Source organism: Perognathus longimembris, chromosome 13, assembly GCF_023159225.1.
Source record: "Perognathus longimembris pacificus isolate PPM17 chromosome 13, ASM2315922v1, whole genome shotgun sequence".
Lineage (NCBI taxonomy): Eukaryota > Metazoa > Chordata > Mammalia > Rodentia > Heteromyidae > Perognathus > Perognathus longimembris.
In genome coordinates, this window is record NC_063173.1 from 15,388,686 (window position 1) to 15,415,208 (window position 26,523).

A 26,523-nucleotide genomic window follows, 5' to 3' on the forward strand; every position below is an offset into this window, starting at 1 on the left:
AAATGTAGGCTCTGCAACCAGACAATCTTGAATCCTGGTTGTCAGTAATAAAGTGTGAGATCATAGAGAAATGACTAAATCTCTGTGCATGGAAAATGAAAAATAATCTGTGCTCTGTTGGGTGTTCAGGATTAAATGTAGCAATGTCTATAAAATACAACAAGTGCTCAGGAATTGTCAGTAATAATTATTACTATTATCACTCTTAGGACAGCATAGTTGACTTCAAATATCTTTTTTCCAAAGGCTCTCTTCTCAGCATATAAATTGGAAATTCTCAACTTTCATTGTTTAGAAGCAGTGCAGCAATAGTACCACAGGTTTAGTCTGTTTTGTGCTGCTGTAATGGACACCTGAAAAGGAATCATTTATAATTAGTAGAAATATTTTTTTTTCTCACAGTTCTGAGGATGGGAGACACAAAGGTAAAGATGGCAGTATTTGGTGAGGGTCTCCTGACATGTGTCATCACACAGCAGATGACAGAAAAGACAAAGAAACTGGGGGTGCATCTGGCTGAATTTGTCCCCTTATAGTGGCATTAGAGGGCCCAACTCTCATGTCAATCTCGTAGGTATGTTTATACCAACATGTCCGCAAACACAGCTAAGACATAACTCTTATGATAGGAAGTCTTCATTTCCATTATAATCTTAGGTCTTGGGGGGATCTTGTCATAAATGCCTACTGCCCTTGACCAAAGCTGTTCCCTGACTCATGGCGATAATAACATCTACCATTTGGAATGCTGTAATACATTAGGAAATGTGATTAGCACTTAATGTTGTACAGTAGACACATAACAGCAACAAAAAAGGTATATTGATTAAGCTCATATTATGTGGTAACATTCGAAGTTCTTTAATATATTACTTTAAGTAACCTCATTAACAATTCAGAATGCACATAATAGTATCATCTCATGAGAAACCTTAGGCACAAATATTTTAGCTTGGGCAATGCCAGTTGCTTAGTGACTTTTCTAATTCTTGAATGTCTTACATCCAAAAGACACTTCTTAGGGTTTTTTGTTTCTTCTTCTTTCAGCTAGGAAGTTGACAGCTGATGCCAGCCACTCCTCAATCGAACACTTCCCTCTTGACCTCCTTGACTGTCCTTTGTCTACTTTTCCTTCTTTTCTGACTACTACTTTTCAATGATCTTTGCTGCACCACATTCAAATACCAAATTTGCCTTCGACCTCTCCAGTTTTCTTTCTCTTGAAGTAGCTCATTTAATAGGAGAACGCAATTTCTACCTTTTCATTGATGATTGCCAGTCTCCCCTCTCTCAGCTCCAAAATAACGTTGGTTGGTTTTTTTTTTTTTCAGAGTAACATTTCTTTTTTTTTTCAAATTTTTATTATCAAACTGATGTACAGAGAGGTTACAGTTTCATACGTTAGGCATTGCATACATTTCTTGTACTGTTTGTTACCTTGTCCCTCATACCCCCCTCCCTCCTCCCCCTTTCCCTTTCCTCCCCTGAGGTGTTCAGTTCACTTACACCAAACAGTTTTGCAAGTGTTGCTTTTGTAGTTGTTTGTCTTTTTTTACCCTGTGTCTCTCAATTTTGGTATTCCCTTTCAATTTCCTAGTTCTAATACCAGTATACACGGTTTTCAATATACTCAGATAAGATTACAGAGATAGTGTAGGTACAACCACAGGAAGGTGATTCAAGAACATCATCAATAATAGAAGCTACAGATACACATGGGACGTTGAAAGTAGTTACAACTGTGATATAACAATCGTTTCCATAACATGGAGTTCATTTCACTTAGCATCATCTTATGTGTTCATAAGGGAATAGCTATTGGGCTCTTGTGATGCTCTGGTATGACTTGCCTAAACCTGTACTAATTATTCCCAATAAGGGAGACCATAGAGTCCATGTTACTTTGGGTCTGGCTCACTTCACTTAATATAATTTTTTCCAAGTCCTTCCATTTCCTTACAAATGGGGCAATGTCATTCTTTCAGAATAACATTTCTAAGTGCCATCAAGGCATCGTCACACAGGATCAAGTATGTTTTCTGACTTCCGTTTCTTCCTTACTCTACTGGGTAGTAAGGTTTTCTCTTTCTTTCTTTCTTTCTTTCTTTCTTTTTTCAAATTTAGATGTTTCTGGCAGTCCGCTGTTGCCTAGTCTAGGCTTTCATCATATCTTACCTGGTTTCTTGAAGCCATTTCTTTCTTTCTTTTTTTTTTTTTTTTTTGGCCAGTCCTGGGCCTTGGACTCAGGGCCTGAGCACTGTCCCTGGCTTCTTTTTGCTCAAGGCTAGCACTCTGCCACTTGAGCCACAGCACCACTTCTGGCTGTTTTCCATATATGTGGTACTGGGGAATTGAACCCAGGGCTCTCTTGCCACTAGGCCATATTCCCAGCCCCTTGAAGTCACTTCTTAACATACTGCTTTAAGTTCCTTTTTGGTATAGTGGCATCGATGTAATTGTGCAGTTTGTAATACACATCTCCTCCCATCTCTGTGATCCAACCTGTCCTATAGGAAGAGGGATTTTGTGGATTTATCTGTTCTGGCATTAGCTCATCAGGTCTCAGCATCCTGAGTAGTTGGGTTTATAGGCATGACTTCCTGTAATTTCTATATAAGCCCCCTGAAGCCCTAGCACCATTCACCCTCCTCTGGGGAGAGCATTCCACAGAATTCTTAATTAGCTTTCAGGGCAATATGATTTGCTTTGAGGTATCCTAGAGAAAACCTAAACTAGTGGTTGAGAATGCAGCTGCCACTTAAATAAGTTCTCCCTTTATTGTTCTAGACTATACCTTGACATTAGTATTATATCAATACGGAGCGGCTAAGAAGAGGGAGGAAGAAATCTTAAGTTACTCCTTTTTTCCCTATATATGAACTTGAACAATTTGACCCTTTCCTCCTGGTTCCTTGGTTTTACTATAGTAAAAAAAAAATGGAGATGACATTATGAAAATGTTTTGGGCGATCTAATGAAATTACTCAAAAGACCTGTGAGGCAGGCAGTGCCTGACCCATAATACTTCGTGGTTATTTCTGAGCTTATTGCCCGGAACTCTGACCAGAGGGATAGACGAGAGATGTCTTGAGGTCCTTGCAAAATATCCAGAATTCTGAAACACTCTCCTTGGGTGTTGGGGAGACGTTGGCGACCCTTGGATTTCCAATCCGTTGCTTAGAACAACCCAACAGGAACTGGAGCTTCAGGTCGGTCATTTGAATGTAGATGCGCTGAAAACCTCCACTCTCCAAACTACCCGTGGTCGAAAGCCTCCCTTTGTTGGCAGATCGTGGCTCCCAAGCCCCACCTTTAGCCATGTGGCATCCTTTAGGCCCACAGTTTCAAGTTCGAAACAGTCACTGGGCGCTCCAAGGCTGCGGTCCGGGTTGCAACCTTCGTGCCGGGCACCCGAGAGAGCGGCCCGGGGCACTGGGTGCCCGGGCAGAGGAGGGTGGTGGGCGGCGGCGCTGGGTTTGCATCCAGCCAGAGGAGCAGCGCAGCGGAACCGCCCTGAGCAGGTACCGGCTCCCACTTTTCCGCCAGCTGGGGCGCGGGGTTCGGAGCGGAGTCCCCCCTCCCTCCAACCCCCCCCCCCCCGCCCATATCTCTGGGCGAGCGCCCCCAGGTCCCGGGCAGCGCCCAAGCTCGCGCTGCCGGGAGCCCGGCCCGCCGCGCGCACCTCTGACCCGGCCCCGCCCCCGGCGGCCGCGAGTGGCGGGAGGAGCGCGGGGAGGGAGAGGCGCGCGGGGCTGTGCGGCGCCACCTCCCCTCGGCGCCGGGAGAGGGACGGAGGGGCCGGGCGGGAGGACGAGCCAGCCCGAGCGAGCGAGCGAGCGAGCGAGCGAGCGAGCGAGCGGCGGAGGACGAGCTGCATGCAACCGGTGGGAGGCCGGGCCGGCGGGGGCTGGGGCTGGGGCTCGCGCTCCTCGCGTTCCTGGCGGGGTCCCTGGCGGCGAGCGCGGGCCGCCCGGAGGCGGCGGCTCTGAGCTGGCAGGCGGAGGGCTGTCTCCCGCGCCCGCCTGCCCGGCGCGGTCCGAGGATGCGGGGGGGCGATGCCCGGGGCCAGGGACGCGCTCTGTCACCAGGCGCTGCAGCTGCTGGCCGAGCTCTGTGCCCGCGGGGCCCTGGAGCACGACAGCTGCCAAGATTTCATCTACCACCTGCGGGACCGTGCCAGACCTCGGCTCCGCGACCCAGGTGAGTGCCGCCGCCGCCGCCGCCGCCGCCCGGCGCGAGCTGGGGCCCGGGGATGGGACTTGGGGGGGCGAGGGGAGGGGAGGGGCGCACACCACACCGGGGGCCTGGGATCGGAAGATCCAGGCGGACCCGCGGAGGGCACGGGGTGACCCACCGGGCTAGAAGGGGGATCGGGGAGCAGCCGCGCACGGTGGCCCGAAGCTGGAGGCTGCTGCGCGGAGGCCGAGTCCGGGTGGGCTGGGGTAGCGGTGGAAGAACCACGCCCGCCACCCGCGCCTAGGTCTCCCCAGGCTCCTGGAACGGGGCGGCGGGGTGGGGGTGGGGGGCGGCTCCCGAGCTCCTACCTAAGCCCTTCCCAGGCTCTGCGCCCTGAGCCCGGGGAGGCCGCGGAGGCCTCCGGAGCGGTGAGAAGGAAGAGGAGCCCGGAGGAAACTCTGGGGAAGTTGGGAGTTGGGCATGGCGGGGCTGCTGCCGAATCCCACCGGGAGCTGCCTGTCCAGGCTCCGAACGCCTCCTTCCTCTCCTCCTGCCGGGGTGGGACAGGATCTGGGCGTGGGGAGTCACCAGTCCTGGGCAGCGGAATCTGAATCGGTTCCCAGTGGGTCGGAAGACCCAGAGGCGCCCTGGGCCTGGGCTCCCCGCGGAATCCACAACCAACGAACGTCGCCCATCACCTGCAGTGAAAGTTCCCAAGCTCCGAACTTTGAGAAGTTCATTTCTTTTGGCATTTGACCAATTAGGTTGGAGGAGGGAGTTTTCGTGAAGTGATGTGCTTTTTCCCAAAGACCCTGGGTCTCTCTCCCCTGTCTTCTTATTCTGGATCGCTGGAAGATAACAGTTCTTCCCAATGTTAGTTCCCAGAGATGCTTCTCACATGGAGAAATCATTTTCTCGAATTTTCTCTCCCCCCCCCCCCCGCAAGTGCTTTATAGCAACAAAAGAAGGGCATATTGTGGTTAGATTGTTAAAAATGGGACGAGAAAATGGCCTTTGATATTTTCCTGTGTATAAATATTGGCAAGCAGCTATCGCTGGGCAAATTATTCTGCTTGAGTTCACCTCATTTTCAGCCAATCCATTATATAAAAATGCATTTGCCCAAAAGGATAAAAGTAGAGAATTATTAAACTGCTAAAGAGATTCACACGCATCCTAGCTTAAGTGGTATATTCTTGATGGATATTCAAAGTGAGTATGTGTATGTATTTGGGGGGTGGTGGTGAAGAGAGCTGTTAGGAGTTTACTCCCCACATTTTTTGTAGTCAAAGGCTATTTTTGTCATTGCCTATGTTTTCATTAGTAAAGTTTATCAAACGGCCACTAATGTTTTACTTCAAAGGGGAGCGTTAAGTCGAGAAATATTGATCCTAGTGATATTCTAGAGGTGTAGCAGTCAGCCTGTGTGCAGCTCATGGCTAGAGGTGATCGTACTGCACCCACCACAGAGGTGAATCTGAGCACCGCATCTCAGCAGCAGGAAACCCAGGAGCACAACCCTAGATCAGGAAGTTATGTCCTTCCTCTGCAGAACCAAGACCACTGCCATCCTACTTTTCCCAAAGCAGGTGTGTGTTGGTGCTGGAAGATCTCACTTCCTGGTCTGGCACAGGCCCTCAAGTTTTCCTCATTGTCTCCCATAAGCCGTCCTCTGACTTTTCTAGAGATGGTGGATGAATGATGCCTGTGTCTGAATGGGGTGTGTAACATTTCAAATCCTTTAGGCCAATTCTCTGCCTCTGCTCTTTGGATCCAGGGGCCAGTTTCCATGTCCTTGGGTTCTCTTGCCCCCTTGCAACGGTACAGTCATGGAAGAAGAACCACCCAGAATCCTCCTGCTTAGAGGAAAGGTTGCTTGGCTGAGAAACAGACGTACATAAGAGTCTGTCTTGCTGCTCCTTGAGTCCCAGAAAGCAGGGCTCTACTTTCTTAAACTAGGGCGCATGGTTTGGAGGTAGCTCCTGCCCCTCCAGCTCTTTGGTTTGTGTTTGGGGAGTAGCCTGCACTTGAGGCAGGGGAGGGAGGCTGCCAGGCAAGGTTAGAGGAAACAAGGCCAAAGATGAGCCTGGAAAGTGCACCTTCTCCTTCAGGGCACTTGGGCTCAGGCCGCTTTCCCTCTGCTTCCCTCCTTCCTCCTGGTACTTACATTAATTCTTACATCAGATGCATTTATCTCCATCCCTCTGAAGCTGTTTGCCCAAGCCAAGAGCGGCCTTAATCTCCCAGCCTGAAAAGCTGAGTGGCTGAAGAAGCGGCACTGCACAATACCATGTGAACAGTGTTCACCAGCTCTTCCCTGCATGAAGCAGAACAACCCATGGACAGCTAGCTGCCCAAGCACCAGCCCCTAGAGTCTTGCTGTAAATGGGTGACTTCTTTTTCTATCCATTTGCATGCCACATTCCAGCTTTCTCTGCTGGTTGTCTTATTCAGGGCCACCCAGTGGTAGCTATGTTTTCTCAGGCTCCATTAAATATTTTAGTTATAAAAGATTTCATTTTGAAAGGAGAAAAGCAGATCTAATTCCCAGCAGAATGATGCTGTATCTAGGATGGTGGTTCCGAGTTTTTGTTTTTTTTTCCCAGGGTTGAGGGAAGGCTGATTTGTACAGTGGTCTACTTGAGGCAGAGGAAAGAGCCAGTGCAAAGGTCCTGAGGTAGAAGTATAATTCAGGAAAGAGTAACTTCAAGGGTAGCTGGAGACGGAATGTGACAAGAATTATAATCAGTAGTTGGAAAGGACAGAGGGTGTAGGGTCTTGTGAATTACTTTAAAGACTGAGTTTTACTCTGAATGAAATATAAAGGTGCTATAAGGTACTAGGCAGAGAAGTGGTAACACTGAATGCTATACTGAGAGAATGCTGTAGAAGAGCAGGGACGAGACAGGAAATGTGTTAGGAAGCTACTTGAAAAACCCAGGAAGAGGTGATTATTAAGGATAGACTAGGAAAGTTGTCATGAACATAGTGAGAAATCCTGAATTATAGACGATATTGCAACTGCAGGAATTTAGGGGCAGGATAAAGAGGGTGAAAAAGATGGGTTAGAGTCTTCTGAGGCTTTTTGATCTAAGCAACTCAATTTACTGACCAGAGGTTTGGAAAGAGACCGAGAGCAGAGAAGGAGATGAGGAGGTTTCTGTTTAGTGAACATTTGACTCACATTAAGATGCCTCTTTAGGCAGCCAAGCTGTCCTGTAGTTGGAGAATATCCTGAGGTGGGTATCTTCTCTAACATCAACTTGCCTATGTTCTTACTTTGTAACCGAGGGCTTCACTGCCACGAGGTTAACTGGTTGTAGAGCAACATTTCATGCTAAAAGGTTTTCCTTTGCAGAGAACTAAAAGCCCTCTTAAACACCTACTCATTGATCTTGGGCGTACTTTTTGCATTAGGAAGCAATTAGCCTCATCCTTCTTCTCCATTATGTACCTTTGGATGTGAGGGAGTACCAAGCAACTTCTCTGGAGCCAACCTTTCCACATCTGGAAAAGAAACATTTTGGAGTATATAATATGTAGTTGTAAAATATGGTTTCACATCTCTCTTCCAAATCTTTCTTTGCTATGGTACAATTATACCTATACTAAGCACTTCATTAATTCATTCATTCATTTATTACTATGCTCAAATTGAGTCTTGAACTCAGGACCTGTCTTTATTTTTTAAGCTCAAAGCTGGTGCTGTACAACTCCAGCCATACCTCCACTTACAAGGTATTTTTCTCTGTTTATTTGAAGATAAGAATCTCACAGATTTTTCTGCCCAGTTAATTTTGAACCACGATCCTCAGATCTCAGCCTCCTCAGTAGTTAGATTTACAGGCATGAGCCACAGATTGGCTCTACCAATCACTTTACATAGTTCACTTCGTTGTCCTCTATACAGCCCTCTAAGACCGGGCTACTCTTGTCGTGGACCAACAGCATCTAGAGGCTTGTTAGACAGGATGTCATTCCATCCCAGACTTGCTGAAAAATGTCTACACATTTATAGGATCCTTAAGAGCACTTGGGCACATTAAAGTTCAAGAAGCGTAGCCAAAGCAATCAGTAGATATGAGAAATAAACCAAAAGAAGAGGTGAGTGGAAGTGGGACTAGTTTCTTAGGTGGTCATATCCTACACCTCTCTCTCTCTGCATCTGAAAGACACTGGTTCCAGAACATGGCTTCCCTGATCCACACCATGATACCAAAATCTGAGAATGCTCAGTCATTGATGTAGTGCTTGTGTAGAACTCATGTACTCCCCCCTACCATGTACTTTAAGTCTTCACTAGGTTGCTTATAATACTCACACAATATAAATACTACTGAAATAATTGTTATTCTGTATTTAGGGAATGATGAAAAGAAAAAGTCTATACATGTTTAGCATACACACTTTTTTTGGCCAAATATTTCTGATCTCTAGTTGATTAAATTTACGATGTGGAATCATTGTATACGTAGGTCTGAGTTTAGTATGGACTTAGGAATCATGGCCAATGAAATTTTCCTAGGGATTTTAGCAACACTCTTTCTTATAACTCGTTGCACTTTCTGTGATTGTATAATGGAATCAGTCCCCACGTATAAGTTAAAATGTGTGTAGTTTATAGAAATTCCTCTTAGCGTTTGAGTTGTGAATTCTGTTATTCAGGCATTGGTTTTCTGCTTATGTTTCACCTCTTTATTTGGGAGATACTTGTTTGTGCATGTTCTTAGTGTCTGTACTCAAGGTCTAGAGAATGTTCGTTAGCTTTGGCTGTGGCAGAGCCTTAAGCAATATCATCAGTGACTCCTGTTTCCATGTAAGTATTACCTATCTCTCTAGGAAAAGTATTTACTTATTTTTTTAGTCAATCGTTTTCAACTTTGACTATACACTAGAAATACTTAAGGATCTCTAATGAACAAAGAAAAATAAAACAAGAAAAACTTAGCAGTGGATAGGGTCATACCTTGGATCAAATAAATCAGAATCTCTGGGGGTGGAGTCTGGGATTGGTACATTAAGTTCCTCAGTTGATTTGTATGTACAGCCAAATAGAGGACAACTTCTGAGAAAGAAAAGTCCTCAGAGTTAATCCACTCAACTCTTGTCTTTCCTGAAAAATGAGGAAAGATGGTACAATAAAATCTAGGGAACTTGCCCCTTGCCCCTGAATATTCAGCACCCATATCAATAGATTCCTAACTTTCTTTGGACAATAGTTCACCAATTTTTAAGGTGTTTTAAATGTATCATGATGTTCTATTATATCCACCCATTGTGAAGCAAAAAACAAACTAGGTTAAGAAATTATGATCCAGTTAGGCACTGGTGGCTCATGCCCATAACCCTAGTTATTTGCAAGGCTGAGACCAGCAGGATTGTGGTTTGAGGCCAGACTGGGCATATACATCAGACCCCTTCTCAATGAGTGGCTGTATGAGATGGCATATACCTGTCATCTTAGCTGTGGTGGGAAGCAAAAAATAGGAGGAACATGCTTCCAGAGAGCACTTGTCCAAATCATATTTCATTAAGGACCAGAAAAACCTGGAGCCTTCACTAATGTCACCTTGTATTGAATGGTAAGAAATCATTTATTAGGAGACATAAATGTAAAATAATCATTGAATACAGTTTTTAAGGAAACATCTTCAAAATGAACATCATGATGACATACTAGCCTTAATTCAAATTTTCCAAGATGGCCAGTCTTAAAGCACTGGATATTTATGAATAGATGTTGGTATGGTTATGCACGATGGATTAATTTTAAAAGTTAATGTTAATTGCAATCAGGAAATAGAGTCTCCTAAGGAATGAGGGACATATTGGATACACAAAATGTGGAGCTCTCATTTGCATTTACTTCAGTGACATTTTCGGACTTCTTCATAAATATTGTATTTAAATAAGTGCGTTTTCATCTCTGTGGGGTTTCTCTACATGGACCAGTTAGTGGTTTAGTCATGAGGTAGCAATTATCAAGAGAGGGAAAAAAAACAAAACAAAAGCAAACTGTGGTAAAGGCATCAGAGGCAGCCCTGTGGCCAGTTGCCTCTTTGAGAATAAACAATCAAAAGCACACCCTTTTTGATGTGGGCTAGAGTCTGAAGGAAGACTTAAGCTGACAGCTAAGGGAAATCACCCTCAAATTCTCTCTTATGTGCTGAGCACAGGTGCTATTTCACTGGAAAAGCATCCGAGTACGTTTGTGGTGCATGGGGGCTTTGCTACAGAAAAAGCTTAGAAATCTCTCCTTCACCAAGTGACTTGAAGGAAGTAACAAGTGCCCAGCCAAAGCGCATATGAAAAGGGGAGGGGCTAGGTGGGAAGCATGATGGGAAAGCAGTCTCCTATTAAAAGGGTAAGTTGTGAATAGAATTTATGGAGATAATCAGTCTTGCTAGCATTTCTAATTCTGCATCACAACTTTTGAGAAATGTTCATTTGGTTGGTTCTAGGAATGGCTTTAAACTAAGGAAACCCTGAAGATTGGGCTTTGCAGATGTGCTTGAAATAGTCATGCATACTGGCACATGTACTGTATTAGAGAGAACACTTTATAGCAACATTGATAGAATTGTACCTGATAATTTAAAAAGAAATCACTCAGGAACCCAAGATGACAAAGTAGAATAAGCAAGAATCAGAATTGGAGTCAGAACTGGATCCTACACTTGCTATTTTAGTGACCTTGAACCCAAAGATTTCACTCTGTGGAACTGGGAAATGGATGATTGAGGCAGCACAGTGGCCGGAATCAACACTCAAGCAATGGTTTCATAACTAGGTGTGGTTGTCAGTTGTCACCTGCTCATGCTTCCTTTCAGTTGTGGTCCATGGGGAATTATACATGTTTTACCTGCCTCTCATCATCTGTAAATGACATTTCTCTTCTACCTGTTTTTACAAACATTGAATTTTTCCCTTATTAGCTGATGTCCCTGGTGAGGTCATTGAACTTCCATGTGTCCTTCAGTTCTTATCAGTAAAATTGATTGCGAGGATATAGGTTACTAGTTATCCAGACAAAATATAGGATAACAGTTCGATCTGAATTTCATCTGAACAATGGATACTTTGCACAAGACCTATCTACAGGCTATTCGTTGTTTATCTGAAATTAGAATTGAACTTGGCTTCCAATGTATTTATTTGCTAAAACTGGCAACCTTATACCATGACTTCCCTCATAATGTATGTCAAATATTTACCATAATGCTTAACACATAGTTAATACTCAATAAACATTAGTCATCTTTACATTGGATGGTGTCCTGTTATCAAAATTTGTTGTCCATTTGTCATTATTGATGTGGTGATTGCTACTTCTCTTCCATGGAATTGGTGTACCTTTTTTTACTTAACCATTTTTTGAGGCATTTTTAGCGTCTAGATTTTTTTCCTTGTGTAAATAATCTCTAATCCCTAATCTTTTGCTTACTTTGGGGAGAATTTTTAAATGTTAAGTTATCAATAGTGGGCTCAAATTGATTTCTACCAGATCTATGTCAGTTACATCTGGTGTAGATCAAATTCGCTTTCAGTAGGTTGTATAATGGGAAGAAAAGATTGCTAATTCAACTGAATTTAAAGAGCTACCTGGTGGTTTCCATTTGGGTTTTGTTGTAGGATTGAATGTTTTGGATACTTACATTTATACTTCTGTTATTTTTCTGCATATTCCCTCCCATGTGCCCCAGTTTATTTTTATTTTCTTTTGAGGCTCTTGATGTTTTTCTCGCCAATTTGCATTAATTGGAATATCAATGTTCTATCAAATCAGCTCATAGAATTTAGAACATAAGGGCTGGGGATATAGCCTAGTGGCAAGAGTGCCTGCCTCGGCTACACGAGGCCCTAGGTTCGATTCCCCAGCACCACATATACAGAAAACGGCCAGAAGTGGTGCTGTGGCTCAAGTGGCAGAGTGCTAGCCTTGAGCGGGAAGAAGCCAGGGACAGTGCTCAGGCCCTGAGTCCAAGGCCCAGGACTGGCCAAAAAAAAAAAAAAAGAATTTAGAACATAAATATCCTATCGAAGAGCACTGTATACCAAACTCAAGTTTCTGGCTATAATCATTCTATTATAACCTATTGTCTTTGAAAATTTCAAGGGTGTGTCAATAAATAGAGATTTATTGAAACTACATTATCCAATTCAAAGGAGAAAAGAAAAATTATGTTTTTCACTTGCCTTTTTTCTTTATGCTTTCTTTTGTACCCTATCCCATTTTCCTCCCCTCTTATGGCTGCACTGACCCGATTAATCTCTTCTAATTAAAATTAAGTTGAATTCAAAAACCATTCATTGAGTGCCCCTTAAGTGCCATGTGCTAGCTTAGGCATCAGTAATTCAAAGAAACATTAGACAAGATTCCTGCCCCTATGGAATTTAGATAAAATAATAATTGCAATTAAGAAACAAGCAGGAAGGGAGAGATGTACTGGACACAGTGTGGGAAGAGAGGAGAGATGTAACTAGCTGACTTCAGTGGCTCTGTAAAGACTTTGTAGAGACATCTGTAGTTGGGTGGAGCAGTTTGTCTGGAACTTGTGAGTGGAGTGGGAATTTTAGGAAATAACATAGGCCAGGTGCAGTGTGTGCTGAGAATTTTGAGATGAGACTGCTCTGGTAGAGTTCAAGACGGATAAAGAAAATCATGGAAATTCTTGTAAGCCAATGTTACGAGTCTATGGAGGACTGGGCTGGGGGTGCTCTGACAGACATCTTGAAAGGATAGTTTTCCGTGGAAAGCCTGAAGAAGCCATTCTCAGCCAAGGGCTTCAGGTTTCTGGCTGGGAGAATTTTTGTGAGGGCAGCTTTACCAGTCACCGTGGGGCCTCAAGGGAGACATGCTGCAGTTGGTGGTGATGATTTCTTTCTTCCCTTTCAAGCAGAGGTCTTGACAGATTGGAATCAGTGAATGGAAGATTACTGATTTTAGATTCCCAATCATGTCACCCTGTAACTCAAGTATAATTACCTCATATAGTTGTAAAAAATGCCTTTAGCAAGTTTAGGCATCTGGTTCAAACATCTGGGTTCTAGCTATAATTTCTGATGATGCCAACAGTGACATCTTGCTTTCTTGCCTGGTTATTCAATCATGGGGGAAAAAAGCAGTGTGTTCAGTTGCATTGCAACTGCCTTGTTTGTGAACATACACAGTTTATTATCCCTAGTGTTATAGGGCCCAGGAGGGAGTAAGTATGGGAGACCTTCCCAATGGCCACCAAGCCATAAGATGGTTCTTTGGTCTTAGTAGAAGAAGTGATTCTTTAACATAATTGAATCGAATGCCCTTGAAGGCATCGCACAGTGTTTACTTTTCATATACATTCCCCCATACATATCTAGTTTGTTTGTCACGTTTATGGGACATACTTTGCTACCAAAGACATTTCAGTTTGTATTAGCTGTAGTATTAGAGAATCATTGAAGTATTTTGAGCTAAACATTGAGATAAGCAGATTTATCCCTTAACTAGATTATTCTGGACCCTAGATGAAGGTGGATTGGTGAGATTATAACTAGGCCTGCTGTTCATTTAGTCATCATATGTTTATTGAGCATCTACTCTGTGCCCGGCTCTGTTCTAGGTCTACTCACATGTCACTTAATGACAGAAATGCATTGTGAGACACAGAAATATTTCAGCTCCTTATAGTCTTATGGGACCACTATCATTCATATATATGTATATACCATGATATAGATTATATATATCATCCATGTCTACATATATGTGGTATATGCATATTATATAGAGGTACATGAATGATAGATACCGTTTATACAGAGAGATATATGATATATATCTATATGATATATATGATATATGATCATATATATCATGACATACATATCATGATGTATGTATGTCATGATATATGTCATGACATATATCATGATATATATAATACAGATGTATATAGAGCATATATATTTATATATAATGATATAGGTTATCTGTATAATGAGATATATACACATATGTCATGTGATATCTAGCTATACATATTATGCGTGCACAGCTAGACAGCTAGATACAGCACTGTACATACACGTGTACAATAGTTTATATAGCAATATTGTCCAAATGGAAAATAAAAGCCTGACCCTCATGGAACTTACATGTTGAAAGGAGGAAGATGATGGTACATAAATTAATTAATTATACAGTATGTTGGGTAATATGTGATAAGGAGAAAAATAAAGCATAGAAAGTCCATAAGGGCCAGAATCTAAAACTGAGAAATTGCTTATGAATAAATGCCAAAAGTAGATATAGGAGTAAAGTATGCATGCATACATCCATCAGGGGAAAGCAAGGGCCTGATTCAGGAGCAAGCTTGTGATGTTCAGCTATTAACTAGGGGACAGTGGAATTGTAGCCAGGCCGGCAAGGAGGGGAACAGTAGAGGCAAGGTAAAGAAGGAGATTGCAGGATGATTGTAGGGCCCGTATGAGCCACTGTGGAGAAAATGAATTTACTCATTGTACAATGAGAAATGAATAAAAAGTTTAAGCAGGCAGTGGCTAACACATAACTTAGAAAGAGAAAGAGCCACTCTGGCCAATATATAAAGAACATTCTAGCAAGGCATGTGTAAACCAACTGTAATTGCAGCACTGAGGCTGAGGCAGAAGGATGGCTAGTTCAAAGCTAGCCTTGGCTACATAGTGAGACATTGTCTTGCAGAAGGAGGAAGGGAGGGGTGAAGAGATGGGAAAGGAGGGTGGTGGAGAAAGTCAGCAGAGGGATAAGGATGGGCTCAGTGAGAGGACTTTTGAGCCTATTGTGAGGATGGACGTAGGTGGGAGATGGTAGTGGCTCAGACCAGAGTCCTATCTAGCGAAAGTGGTCAGAATGGGCCCAGTCTAGACAACGTAAAGGCAGAGCTGGAGGGATGTAGAATGTGAAAAATAGGAATCAAGGATGATACCTGGATTTTGTTTTGAGCCTCTAGGAGAAAAATAGAGTTCTAAGACAAGCAAGTTCGAGGGCAGTGATATGGCATTCAGAGTTGACTGTGTCAAGTTAGAAATGCTTATTCATGAGTCAACTTAGGGGAACAGGATGTAGAAAGTTGGCTATAGGAGCCTGGAGTTTTGGAGATGACTGGACTGGAGGTATAAATGTGGGAGTTGTTGGCGTATAAATGACATTAAGATGAGTCTAACTCAAAGCATGGAGGATGGCAGTGTGAATAGAGGAGAGAAGATTTTGGAAGTTTTGGAACTCCCCAATGGGTTAGAGGAAAGCTGAGAAATCACAAAGGAAGACTAATAAAGAAGGAGCAGCGTGAGGGTGAGAATTCAAGTAAGAATATTAATTGGCCTAGAAGCCAAGTTGAAGAAAGTACATCAAAAAGGAGGGACTGAACAGCAGTGTCAGCTGCTACTGTCAGGTTAAGTGGTTAGAGAGCCCGAGATGTGAGAGGTACCTACCGGCAGGTAAAATGAGAGAAAAATTAGGAATGTGGTATCCTAAATGTGGAGAAAGTATTCTTGAGAGAAGGGAATGTAACTTACCTGACACATCAAGTGAGATAAGGACCAAGAACTGACCACTGGCTACAACATGGAGATCCATGGGTAACCTTGAACTAAGTGATTTTGAGGAAAGCCCTATTGATAGAAATCTGATTAGAATCTGTTCAAAAGAGAATGAGAGGAGAGAATTAAGGGGAAGGAGTATAAGAAACTTCTGTGAAGAGAAAGAGAAGATGCATCAAAACATGGCTTTCAGAGAAAAGAAAAAGAACTTGTATGTTAGAGAAAAGAAGCAATGCAGAGGATTGACTTGCTGGTGTGATACGTAGACGTGTTTTTAAATAGTTCATCCCTTGCCAAGGAGTCAAGGCAGATAATATAGCCGCAGTTAGATGTATGTGGTGGAGGATCTCATGAAGTTTGTCTGCTAATTGTTGTTCCATCACTTGTGGAATAGGAAGTAGCTATCAGCTTGTAAGATGGAGCAGGTTGTAAGAGGTTTGAAATAAGGATGATGATGATGGTGGTGGTGGTGGTGGTTACCTAAGATAACTGTAGAGTAAATTGGTTAGGGAAATGGAGCATGATTGCCAGTGGACACGAAAGGCTCCCTGAAAATAGGTGAAATTCACTAGCATGTGTGTTTTGCTCCTATCATGTTCAGTTGCATTTGTACTCGGCTAGGAAGGGAAAGAGAGACCGTTTGTGATTAAGCATGTGTGTAACAGTGGAAGAATGGCAGAACAGGTGAGGGTGTATAGCATGAGGTGATTAGAATGTCTGGAAGGTCATTGGAGATAAAAGGAGATAATTTGGACATGTAAGAGGAACAGGGTTAGCGGGTCCTAGGTCTTGCAGGGAGGAATGATGGTTGGGAATGCAGTGAAGATGAGAGTGAGATTTTTGTAAGGTAATGGTGGTGGAGAAGCTGCAGCTGTTGGTATGACCCTGCTCCACGACATTGTGAAGTTCCGAGGTAGAGTGAAAGACAAATTACCCAAAGGGAGCACACAGAACTGAAGGGCTGGGTTGTTGTTGTTTTTAGTGTTATCAGTACATGGATATCAAATTAACCAAGAATTACGATGAAAGTGGCTTTAGAGATAGAAGCAAGCCAGCAAATGGACTTTTCCAGGAATGGAGGAAGTGATTTGAGGAATGATAACTGTGTGCAGGCGAGTAGTGTGGCACAGTTGTGGTCAAGCAGTGGGAGGTTCAAAGCTGGGCGAGTTTAGCAAAAGCCTGTGGTACACTGTTAGTTCTCATGTAGTAAGACTAAGTAGAAGTGCAAAAGCAGTATTGTGAGGCAGAAGATACCTTCAAGAGATATTGAGGAGGTAAAATAGTGCAATAATATGAAATAGAAGATCCTGATTCCCAAGTATCTGGTACATGTATCAGGGACAGTAGTTGTACGATTTATTAGTTTACTACGGGAAATAAGGCATGCCGTATGGGGAAATGATATTGATTTTTCAATACATTAAGTTCAAAGATGTATTTGACAGCTGGTGCAGATTTCTAGGGAAGTTGATGGGGCATTGGGAAGGAGTTACTGGGAGTGAAAAAGAGGAAATGCCATTGAGCCCTAAGCTTCCTTAGAACTCAAAGGTCTTAGGAGAGAGAGGTTCTCCATTCCTGCTGGGCATCAAAACCAGTTGGGAAACTTGGAGAGCACAACTTCACTGCCCTGACTGGCTGAATCTGAGTCAGGCTGACACCTAAAGTATCTGTGCATTGGAGTCTGATGTGTTGCCTGGGTTCCAAAAGATAGGCATTTATGGTCTTTTTGTGAAATGAACTTAGGAGCTGAATGTTGTCCCTTAACTCCCCCCCTCCCTCCCCCCAAAAGCTAGAGCCTGAGCTCCAGTTGAGGCACAGCTCCGCTTCTGGTTTTACAGTGGTTAATTGGAGATAAGAGACTCATAGACTTTCCTACCTGGGATGTCTGAGAACTGTGATGATAAGTTCTCAGCCTTCTGAGTAGCTAGGGTTACAGATGTAAGCCCTCAAACCCCAGCTAACATAGTCCAAAATAAATGTCCAAATTACTTGCACAAAAGTTTTATAAAATATGAGGAAATACAGATCTAACAAATGCACTTACTTTGTATCATTGACACTTTTGTAAACCACAATGGGAGAAACCTTATATTCTTAGCGGGTACAGCAGCTACTGGCACAACTAGTAATAAATTCTGTAGAAAAGACAGGTGAAGGGTACAACTGCAATATGTTAGCACTCACTGAAACCATGGTCATCTTGTTATTATGCATGTAATATGATTGTCAGTTGCTCTTTATTTAGTATGAGCAACCATGTGTTAAATAAACTCTATGAGAACTCTAGACCTTGAAGTTACAGAAAAATGCAGTTGCTTGATTCTTGGAGGGTATAAACTGTCTTGCAATGTACTTATCTCTTGTCAAAAAGTTTCCCCAAATTTTTTAGAGCAAGAAGCTAGGCATAAATGAGAAGGCCACATTAGAAGCATTTTCAACATTTTATTCAGAGAATACATCTATTTTGTTAAATGTATTCATTTGTTTTATTAAATATATTTTCAGTTTTGATTTTTTTCAAATAATAAATGTCCGTTGCTGATTAAGCTGAACCTGATCTGAAGTTGTTTCAGAGGGAATGAGGAAACAGGGCAGCCTGCACTTCCTTAATCTCTTCCACTGTGACGGCTACAGATTTAACGTCACCGTAATATCCTGAATTTATAGGTCAGCTTTCTTCTTGGGCTTTCAAATCCTTTGTGTGTGTGTATTGCTTTAATTTTGAAAATTCATCATGTTGTGGAATCTTATTTGAGAGCATCTACAAAGAGAACTAGAAAATCCCCCAGTATTCTTTTTCTCCTCCCATGTGCTGTTGCAAAACCATGCATTGATTCGAACTTGTCACTAGACGAGTTTAGAGGCCATTTATGTGTGGATTACTGGAGCCTTCTCTGGGGAGAAATCCAATCCTCTCAGGTGCAGTTTATGAAGATCCTCTGGGCAGACTGATAAAGATTAAAATCACAGCTCATTCTTATTTCATTGGTTTTCTTGAGCCCTTAATTTTTGTACTGTCTTACGCTTCAGCAACTCAATCACAAGCATCTTCCAGTTGCCCCAGTTGGCATGAATTGAAATTTTAAATTGGGCCAACTCACAAAATAAGAACTCTGTTGAGGCATATTCCTTTATACTAAATGGTGGTGACGTAGGGTTTGTGATCATGTCCCTTGGTACTAGGGACTGTCATCAGATTTTCTCCAGGAATAAAGTAGGTAGTAAGTAAGGCAATTAAATTGTTAGAAGAGCATAATCAGAACTAGCTACATATTACCTGACTCTTTCAATGTCCAGAAACTTAGTTTCATTAAATAAATTAGTAAATAAAAAAATTGTCTGTAGATTTAATGCTGTCTTTATCGTCTCTTTTTCCAAAGTCTCATTGGGTTAATGAGGCTAATTCAATTAATATTCCTGTAATGAACATACTGAGTGCAAAAATATGTCATTACATGAGATTTTATGTACATAAATAGTATAACAAATAAAGACAGCAATTGTAAATTTTAATTAATAAAGCAATTTTTAAATGTATAAAGCCAAGTTTAACAGTTTACAAGTTAAAAACCTCAGAAGTAGATGTATTCCATATTTCACTTGCATTTATTACGTAGTATGACATATCAAATAGGCAAACATATAAAAGAGACAAGTAATGTATAGTTAAATGTTTGATTTGGATATTTATGGCATTTTGTATTCACCAAGAAAAGGATTATGTTCAGATAACATTAAAAAAATGGCAACAGGGCTGGGGATATGGCCTAGTGGCGAGAGAGCTTGCCTCGTATACATGAGGCCCTGGGTTCGATTCCCCAGCACCACATATACAGAAAATGGCCAGAAGTGGCGCTGTGGCTCAAGTGGCAGAGTGCTAGCCTTGAGCAAAAAAAGAAGCCAGGGACAGTGCTCAGGCCCTGAGTCCAAGGCCCAGGACTGGCCAAAAAAAAAAAAAGAAAAATGGCAACAACAACCATATTCCTGCCTGGACAGATTGGATAAAGGAAACACTTCAAAAGGTAAAATTTGTATGGGTCACAGTTACCAACTACAATCCAATCACACTATCAACAAATAAGTAATAGGTAACAAAATTAAATGCTAAACACCTAAAATTGAACTCCTTCAGAGAGCTCTTGAGTAAAAAGAAAAATGAAAACTGGAAGCTGAAATTATAGACCTCGAGAGTAGAATGAGTGTTCGAGCACATGTACACAGCCTGTGGAGTCCAGCCAACCCTATACTTAGGTAAGCATTTCTAACTCTAGCTTGTCATTGGAAATAGAGTAATCACAAAAGTAAGCCAAACACTGAACATAAGGACCTAAACATGGATAAAACAAACTCAAAGAAACAGTAGCAAAGCATTGATAAAGCCCAGCAAAAAAAACCAATAAATTAGAAAATTAACCATTGACTTAAAAAGCAAAACTAAGGAGATGGTATTAACAGACAAAACCTGGACATAGTTATTTGAACCACAAGTAAGTAGTAGTTCACTATTCAGACTAAGAAAAAAAATATTAGTAAAGTGATAAACATAATGCAAAGGAATTAGAAAGTAAGGTGAAAGATTAGTAATAGGAGAGATTGGAAAACACAAGAAAATGTCATCTATGCAAAGAGGTAGAAGTAAAAATTGAGCAGAAAATACAAGTATTTTAGAAATGGAAATATGTAGAAGAGATGAAGAGGGTATTAGAGAACTTTCTTCTTAAAAATCTGTTGACACAGATTATATAATGCCAGATTAATTAAAAATTTAAATGTTGTATCCTCTCTCTTCCCTCTTATTTGTTGGGACTTACTTCAACTAGTCATTGAAAATTTGTTTCAAGTTCTCATTAATGAAGAAAAAGTATTTTAAATGATAAAAGTAAACAGTGCCTCAATCATCCAGAAAGCATCACTGTTAGTAATTTTCCAAGATATTCAGTTGCTAGAGCCAGCCTTAGCTTATGCACATTTTTTATTTTTGGTACAAAATTATCAAATTGTGTTTTCAAAAGGTTGAAGAATTCATATGCCTTTAAAACCATTCCACATTAGGAGAAATTCAGTGGGGAAAAAAACCTCAATGTAAATCTCTGTTAAGCACAGATGCACAGATTCTATGTTAACTAATAGTCAAATAAATATGATTTTAATGTTATAAAGCAACCTGGTAGGGTTTAGTTGAAGAGCATACAGTATAAGCAAGCACGGTGAGGCTTATTAGCAGACTAGCTGGTATTTGCTATTTTTGTTGGTATTTATACATAATTAATTAATTGTTTACACAAAATAAATAACATATTTTCCTCTATCTCCAGTCATCCTTTCATTTAAAAATAATTTTATGGCGGCATATTTTATATATCATGTAATTCTCTACGATATGTACAATATACACAATGTAAGATTCCTTTTTTTTTCTGACGTAAATTTACAAAGTTGTAGAACCATCATTATAAATCAGTTGTAGAACATTTTCATCACCCAGGAAGATTCTTCATGTTCATTCATTGTTCATTCTCACCCTGAGAGACCACTAATATAGTTTATGTGTCTATAAATTGACTACTGCTGGACATTTCACATAAGTGACATCATACTACGTGAGCTCTTTTGTGGCTGGCTTCTTTTACTTAGGATGTTTTCAAATTCCAGAAGTGTACAGTATGTATCATTAGGTTTTTTTCCCCTTTTATTACTAATTAGTATTCCATTATAGAAGTGCATCAGGGCTATCTATTTACCAGTGTTTATTTAACTAATTACCAGTGTTTGGATGTTTGGCTTTCTTTCAATTTGGGGTTATTACTAATATTCATGTGCAAGGTGGTTTTTTTTGTGTTGTTGTTGTTCTTTTGTTTTTGCCAGTCCTGGCAGTCCTGGGGCTTGGACTTGGGGCCTGAGCACTGTCCCTGGCTTCTCTTTGCTCAAAGCTACCACTCTACCACTGGAGCCACAGTTCCACTTCTGGCTTTTTGGCTTTTTCTGTGTATGTGGTGCTGAGGAATTGAACCCAGGGCTTCATGCATGCTAGGCAAGCACTCTACCACTAAGCCACATTCCAGCCCCCATCTGCAAGTTTTTAGGTGAGAGTGTGTTTTCATTTCTTGTAGCTACATACTCAGCAGTAGAATTTCTGGTTCCTATAGTTATGCTATGTTCAACATTTTAATGAACTGTCAAATTGCTTACAGAAATGGCATTTTACCTTCCCACCAGGAGTGAATAAGGGTTTTCACTTCCATATATCATGCCAACACTTGCCATCATCTGTCTTTTCCAGCGTAGTCCCTGTAGTGAGTGGAAAAGGTGCCTTATTTGCAGTAGTGAACTAGATTGTAGAACAGTCATCTGACCATCAGGAATCATGCCAAAAAGGCAAGTGATAAAATTCAACATTATTCTCCATCATACACCAAAAAGCCACTATATTAATGATTGTGATGATGATTGATAACAGCATCACTTATAACTATTAATGATAATTTTATAAACTTGGACTTTATGAGCTTATTTAGCATGGTAACCTTGAGGTAGGTTCTGATGTTATCTGTTATCCCCACTTTTCAGAGGGGAAAGGAAAAGCATAGATGGATTAAATGATTTGTTCCTCTTCTACTGGCTAGTAAGTCACAGAGGGTAATTTGAATGAAGGTGCTCTGAGTATAGACTCACCCCTATGAGTTCTCACAGGATAATCTTTTTTTTTTTTTGGCCAGTCCTGGGCCTTGGACTCAGGGTTTGAGCACTGTCCCTGGCTTCTTTTTGCTCAATGCTAGCACTCTGCCACTTGAGCCACACCGCCACCCCTGGCCATTTTCTATATATGTGGAACCCAGGGCTTCATGTATACGAGGCAAACAATCTTGCCACTAGGCCATATTCCCAGCCACTCACAGGATAATCTTCTCTCAGCTTGGCCTTCATTGTTGTCTCCTAGCTCCTCCTTGTCCCCTCATCTCTTTCTTGCCCTTCTCCCACTCACCTGAAACTCTGTCTCTACGCTCAACTTTCTTTCTTTAGATAACCGGACTTCCCTCTTCCCAGGGAAACATAAAGATGGTATAGTAACAATAATATAACTAAAAGTAACAGGACAGTATAGAATTTGAGAGAGGTAGAATTTCCTATCAGTAGGTATAATTCAGTAAATAATGCTGAGATAATTTGCTATTTGTGGAAATACATTTCTGCTTCCTCAAGTTTTCACATGGCTTAAATTTTATGAAAAATGAAACCAAATTTCCAAATGAAACTATGTAGTAATTGTATAATCAGAATTTTCTACATGTGATGGGAAAACAATAATAGCAGGATAAGCACCGAAGGTAGCACAAGTTTTATGGGTACATGCCTGTGATCTCAGACCTTGGGAGACTGAAATAAGAAGATCTGGAATTCAAGGGCAGCCTTGGCTATATAAAGTTATAGTTCTTCCCCTCAAAAAAATAAAATCACTGAAGGTAAAAATTCCAAGTTCTGTCCTATAAAGAGACCTAATGGAAGGCTGCCTAGGTCTTGGAGACTCAGCTTCCTCTGTCTGTCTTTTTCTTCTTGTCCTCTTTGGTATAAGTCTTTTACTTAATCACTTCATGGGATAGTGCTCACATTTTTCTTCCTGGGAAAGACTGGAGTCACTGGAGTCCACTTTTTTCTTTTCTTTTTTTTTTTAACCAGTACTGGGGCTTGAATTCAGGTCCTGGATGCTCTCCCTTAGCTAAGTGGTAGGCTGGCACTCTACTTGAGCCGCACCTCCACTTTTTTTTTTTTTGATGGTTAACTGGAGATAAGAGTCTCATAGACTTTATTGCCTAGGCTGGGTTTGAACCATGGTCCTCAGATCTCAGTCTCTGGCGTAGCTAGGATGACGGGTGTGAGCCATCTTTGGAGTTACCCTCCTGGGTATCCCACACAACCTTGTGTTTACATCCTATTGCTCTGGATGTGGCCATTCTTAACCATGAGGAAGTTGAAGTACATAGTCTTTCAGCTTGATAGGCTGTCCTTTCAAATATAACAATTTCTTATGTTTTGGAAAACTGGTGGGAAGGAAACAGATTCTGAGTGGCACCTACCAGTTTCTGTCATGTTTCAGGTAAGTGAATTTTTCCTTATCATGACTCCAAAGTTAACAACAACTGTAAAAGACAGAGTTGTCAGATTTTTGACAAATGTATACTTGTGTGTGTGGTTGAGGAGGGGGAGCAGAAACATTTATTAGTAAGAAATTTGACTGTGCCCTTTGGAGAGAGAATACCAATTCATTGCTTCCTTTTTAAGTGTACAAATGTGCAATAGTTATTATAGTCTCAGGTATACTTTTTGTTGTTTTTTTGGAGTGTTTTAGTTCTCCTCGCTCCAGGGCACATTCTATCCCCATCCGTTAAATGGTAGCCTGTGGATTAATAAATGCCCAGTGATGGGCTGTTTGACGTTGGAGAAACTCAGGGAGATTACCTGAATGCTCAATTATAACTGCCATGGTGAGAATCGCTGCTTTCAGATTGATAAGAAGATCAAATCAGTACCCATTCTCAGTTCAGCGCTTCATCAGGAAGTGAATTAAAGCAAAACCATTAGCGGTCATTTTTCAAAATACTGATCACCCAATTCAAATCCTAGAAAATTCTTTGCATCTTTTTAGTGATTATTATAGACTGGAATGTTTTTAACTGAGTTCAAGACTTGGGCACACAGGGAGGGGTACTGTTTAAGGCCAAATTACTTCTACAACAATAATTCTTCACAGTTTTCTGTTAATATCTTCTGATTTAACAAGCAAGTTGGAGCCAAGTGATTTGGGCTATTTGGTATCCTTGGTAACAGCTCTTAGATGATGAATTGAATCAGTTAAAATTAATTTCTTGTGAAAATCTACTTTCCTCAGAGGGTATTGCTTTGATGTTTAGATATACAAGAAATACACACACACATACACACACACGTGCATTCATATAGTGTCATCAGATGTAGTGAATATTTATAGATAAAAATCTACAAAGCCTAGCAAATTCAAAAAGAGAAAAGATGATGGTGGGGCTGCAAAGGGTTTTGTCTGCAAGGATTCTGCTTTAAGAGAAGACATACATAAACACAGAAACCTGGACCATGATAGCCACTGTGTGAGCTTTGTTCATCTGGCTAAGTTGCCTTCCCTCCCTCTCATCATGACAAAGCTACAGTTTTTGTTGTTATAGATGTTTGAGAAAAGATCGAGAACATGTTGTTTTACACACGCACGTACACGGAGTCTAAATTCATTTTTAATGTCAATGTAGGAAGACTTTTCCTTTGGTCTTGAGAAGCGTCCTGCCTCATAGGGCCATACATGCTCTAAACCCTGCATTTGTAGGAACTGGCACTTTGAAAGTATTGACAGCATATGGAAGGTCAATGCTGGGCTGTAGCATGGGGTGCTGGTTGGGGCCACAGCAGCACTGGCACTATGGCTGGGGTCAGTAGTGAATGAAGGGTGAGCAAGAGCAGCCAGCGGCACAGAGGTGTATTCTGGGTACTGGCTAGGCCTGTGGTCTACACACTTCCTTGGAGGGACCAAGAGAGGAAGGGGTGTCTCTGGGGTCAGCTCCACACAGCATCTGGCAACTGCTGACTTGGAAAAAAAGTTCTGATAGTTCTCAGAAGGACTGTAAAATAGAGGGGGAGATGTAAAAGCTGAGTTATGAGGGGGTAAGTCACAGCTCCATTTATAGTATTAGATTCATTAGACATTTGAAACATACAATCGGCCTTTGTTCCACATGCAAATTCTTCCTGGTCACAAATTAGAGAGACCTCCATCTCAACAAACAAGCCAGATGTATGGTACACATACGTAGTCTCAGTTATGCAGGAAACTGAGGTAAGAGGATCACTCTGAAGCCAAGCCAAGCAAAAAGCATGAAATGTCTGAAAAATAACTGATACAAACTAATGAAAAGAGCTGGAGATAATAGTTCAAGTAGTAGAGCATAAAGCTGTAAGTACAAGGCCTTAGGTTTAAATCTCAGTGAGAGATGGAGAAGGAGAGGGACAGAGACTGAGACAGAGAAAAAGAGAGAGAATGAAGGGAAGGAAAGAAAAAGAAGAGAAAGAAAGAAAAAGAAAAAGCAAGGAAGAAAGAACTGTTTAGATGTTACTTCTGAAGTCTATTTTTCTTTCTGGCGTGTATGCCCTTTAGGATAGAATTCTAAGTTTATTACCTGTTGATCAACACATAATTACCTTTTCATTAGTCAGAGCCTGGCTTCTCTTTTGCTTCCAATGAAGCTCCCTCATCCTGGTATTTTAAGGTTTGTAGTTACTTCACGTCTGTGTTTCTGTAATTCATAACTACAGATTGTGAAGTCGTGGCTCAGAACTCCTAAGATCATCTTTTATATGATGTTAGTGTTATGCAGGAATTTGATCCGCAAGATAGCAGAGAAATCACACTTTAAGAGGTCGAATTGGGAGTCTTTATTAAAATACTGACGTCTGCAAGCAGACTCGCTTCCCCCAAAAACTTGTAGCCTGGAATGCAGCTAGCACAAAGCTCATGTAGGCCTAGACCACATATAGTGTGAAGAATTAAACCTAACATGAGTGTTTCACATAAGTAAAGCAAGCTAGGTGAGGAACTAAACCTAGCAAGAGTGTTTTATGTAAGTAAAGCAAACCAGGTGAAGAAGAAGTAGGGGCTTAGGACAAGATGTCAAGATGACGAGGACAGCACGGCATTACTTAGACTGACAACCTGTATTTCATTAGTTTGCTTGGTTAGTTTCTCCTCTGTCACCTGGGTCCTCATGT

The 26,523-nt window shown here is 41.5% G+C and overlaps 1 protein-coding gene across 1 annotated transcript in view; it reads left to right on the top strand.

Moving 5' to 3' along the window:
* The first annotated feature begins 4,049 nt into the window (after positions 1 to 4,049).
* Positions 4,050 to 26,523, top strand: part of Syt9 (synaptotagmin 9) — a 165,564-nt gene continuing 143,090 nt past the window's right edge. Inside the window, exon 1 of the mRNA XM_048359917.1 lies at positions 4,050 to 4,200. Within this exon, the coding sequence (XP_048215874.1) occupies positions 4,056 to 4,200 (145 nt within the window). The 5' untranslated portion in view covers positions 4,050 to 4,055. The remainder of the gene's footprint in view (positions 4,201 to 26,523) is intronic.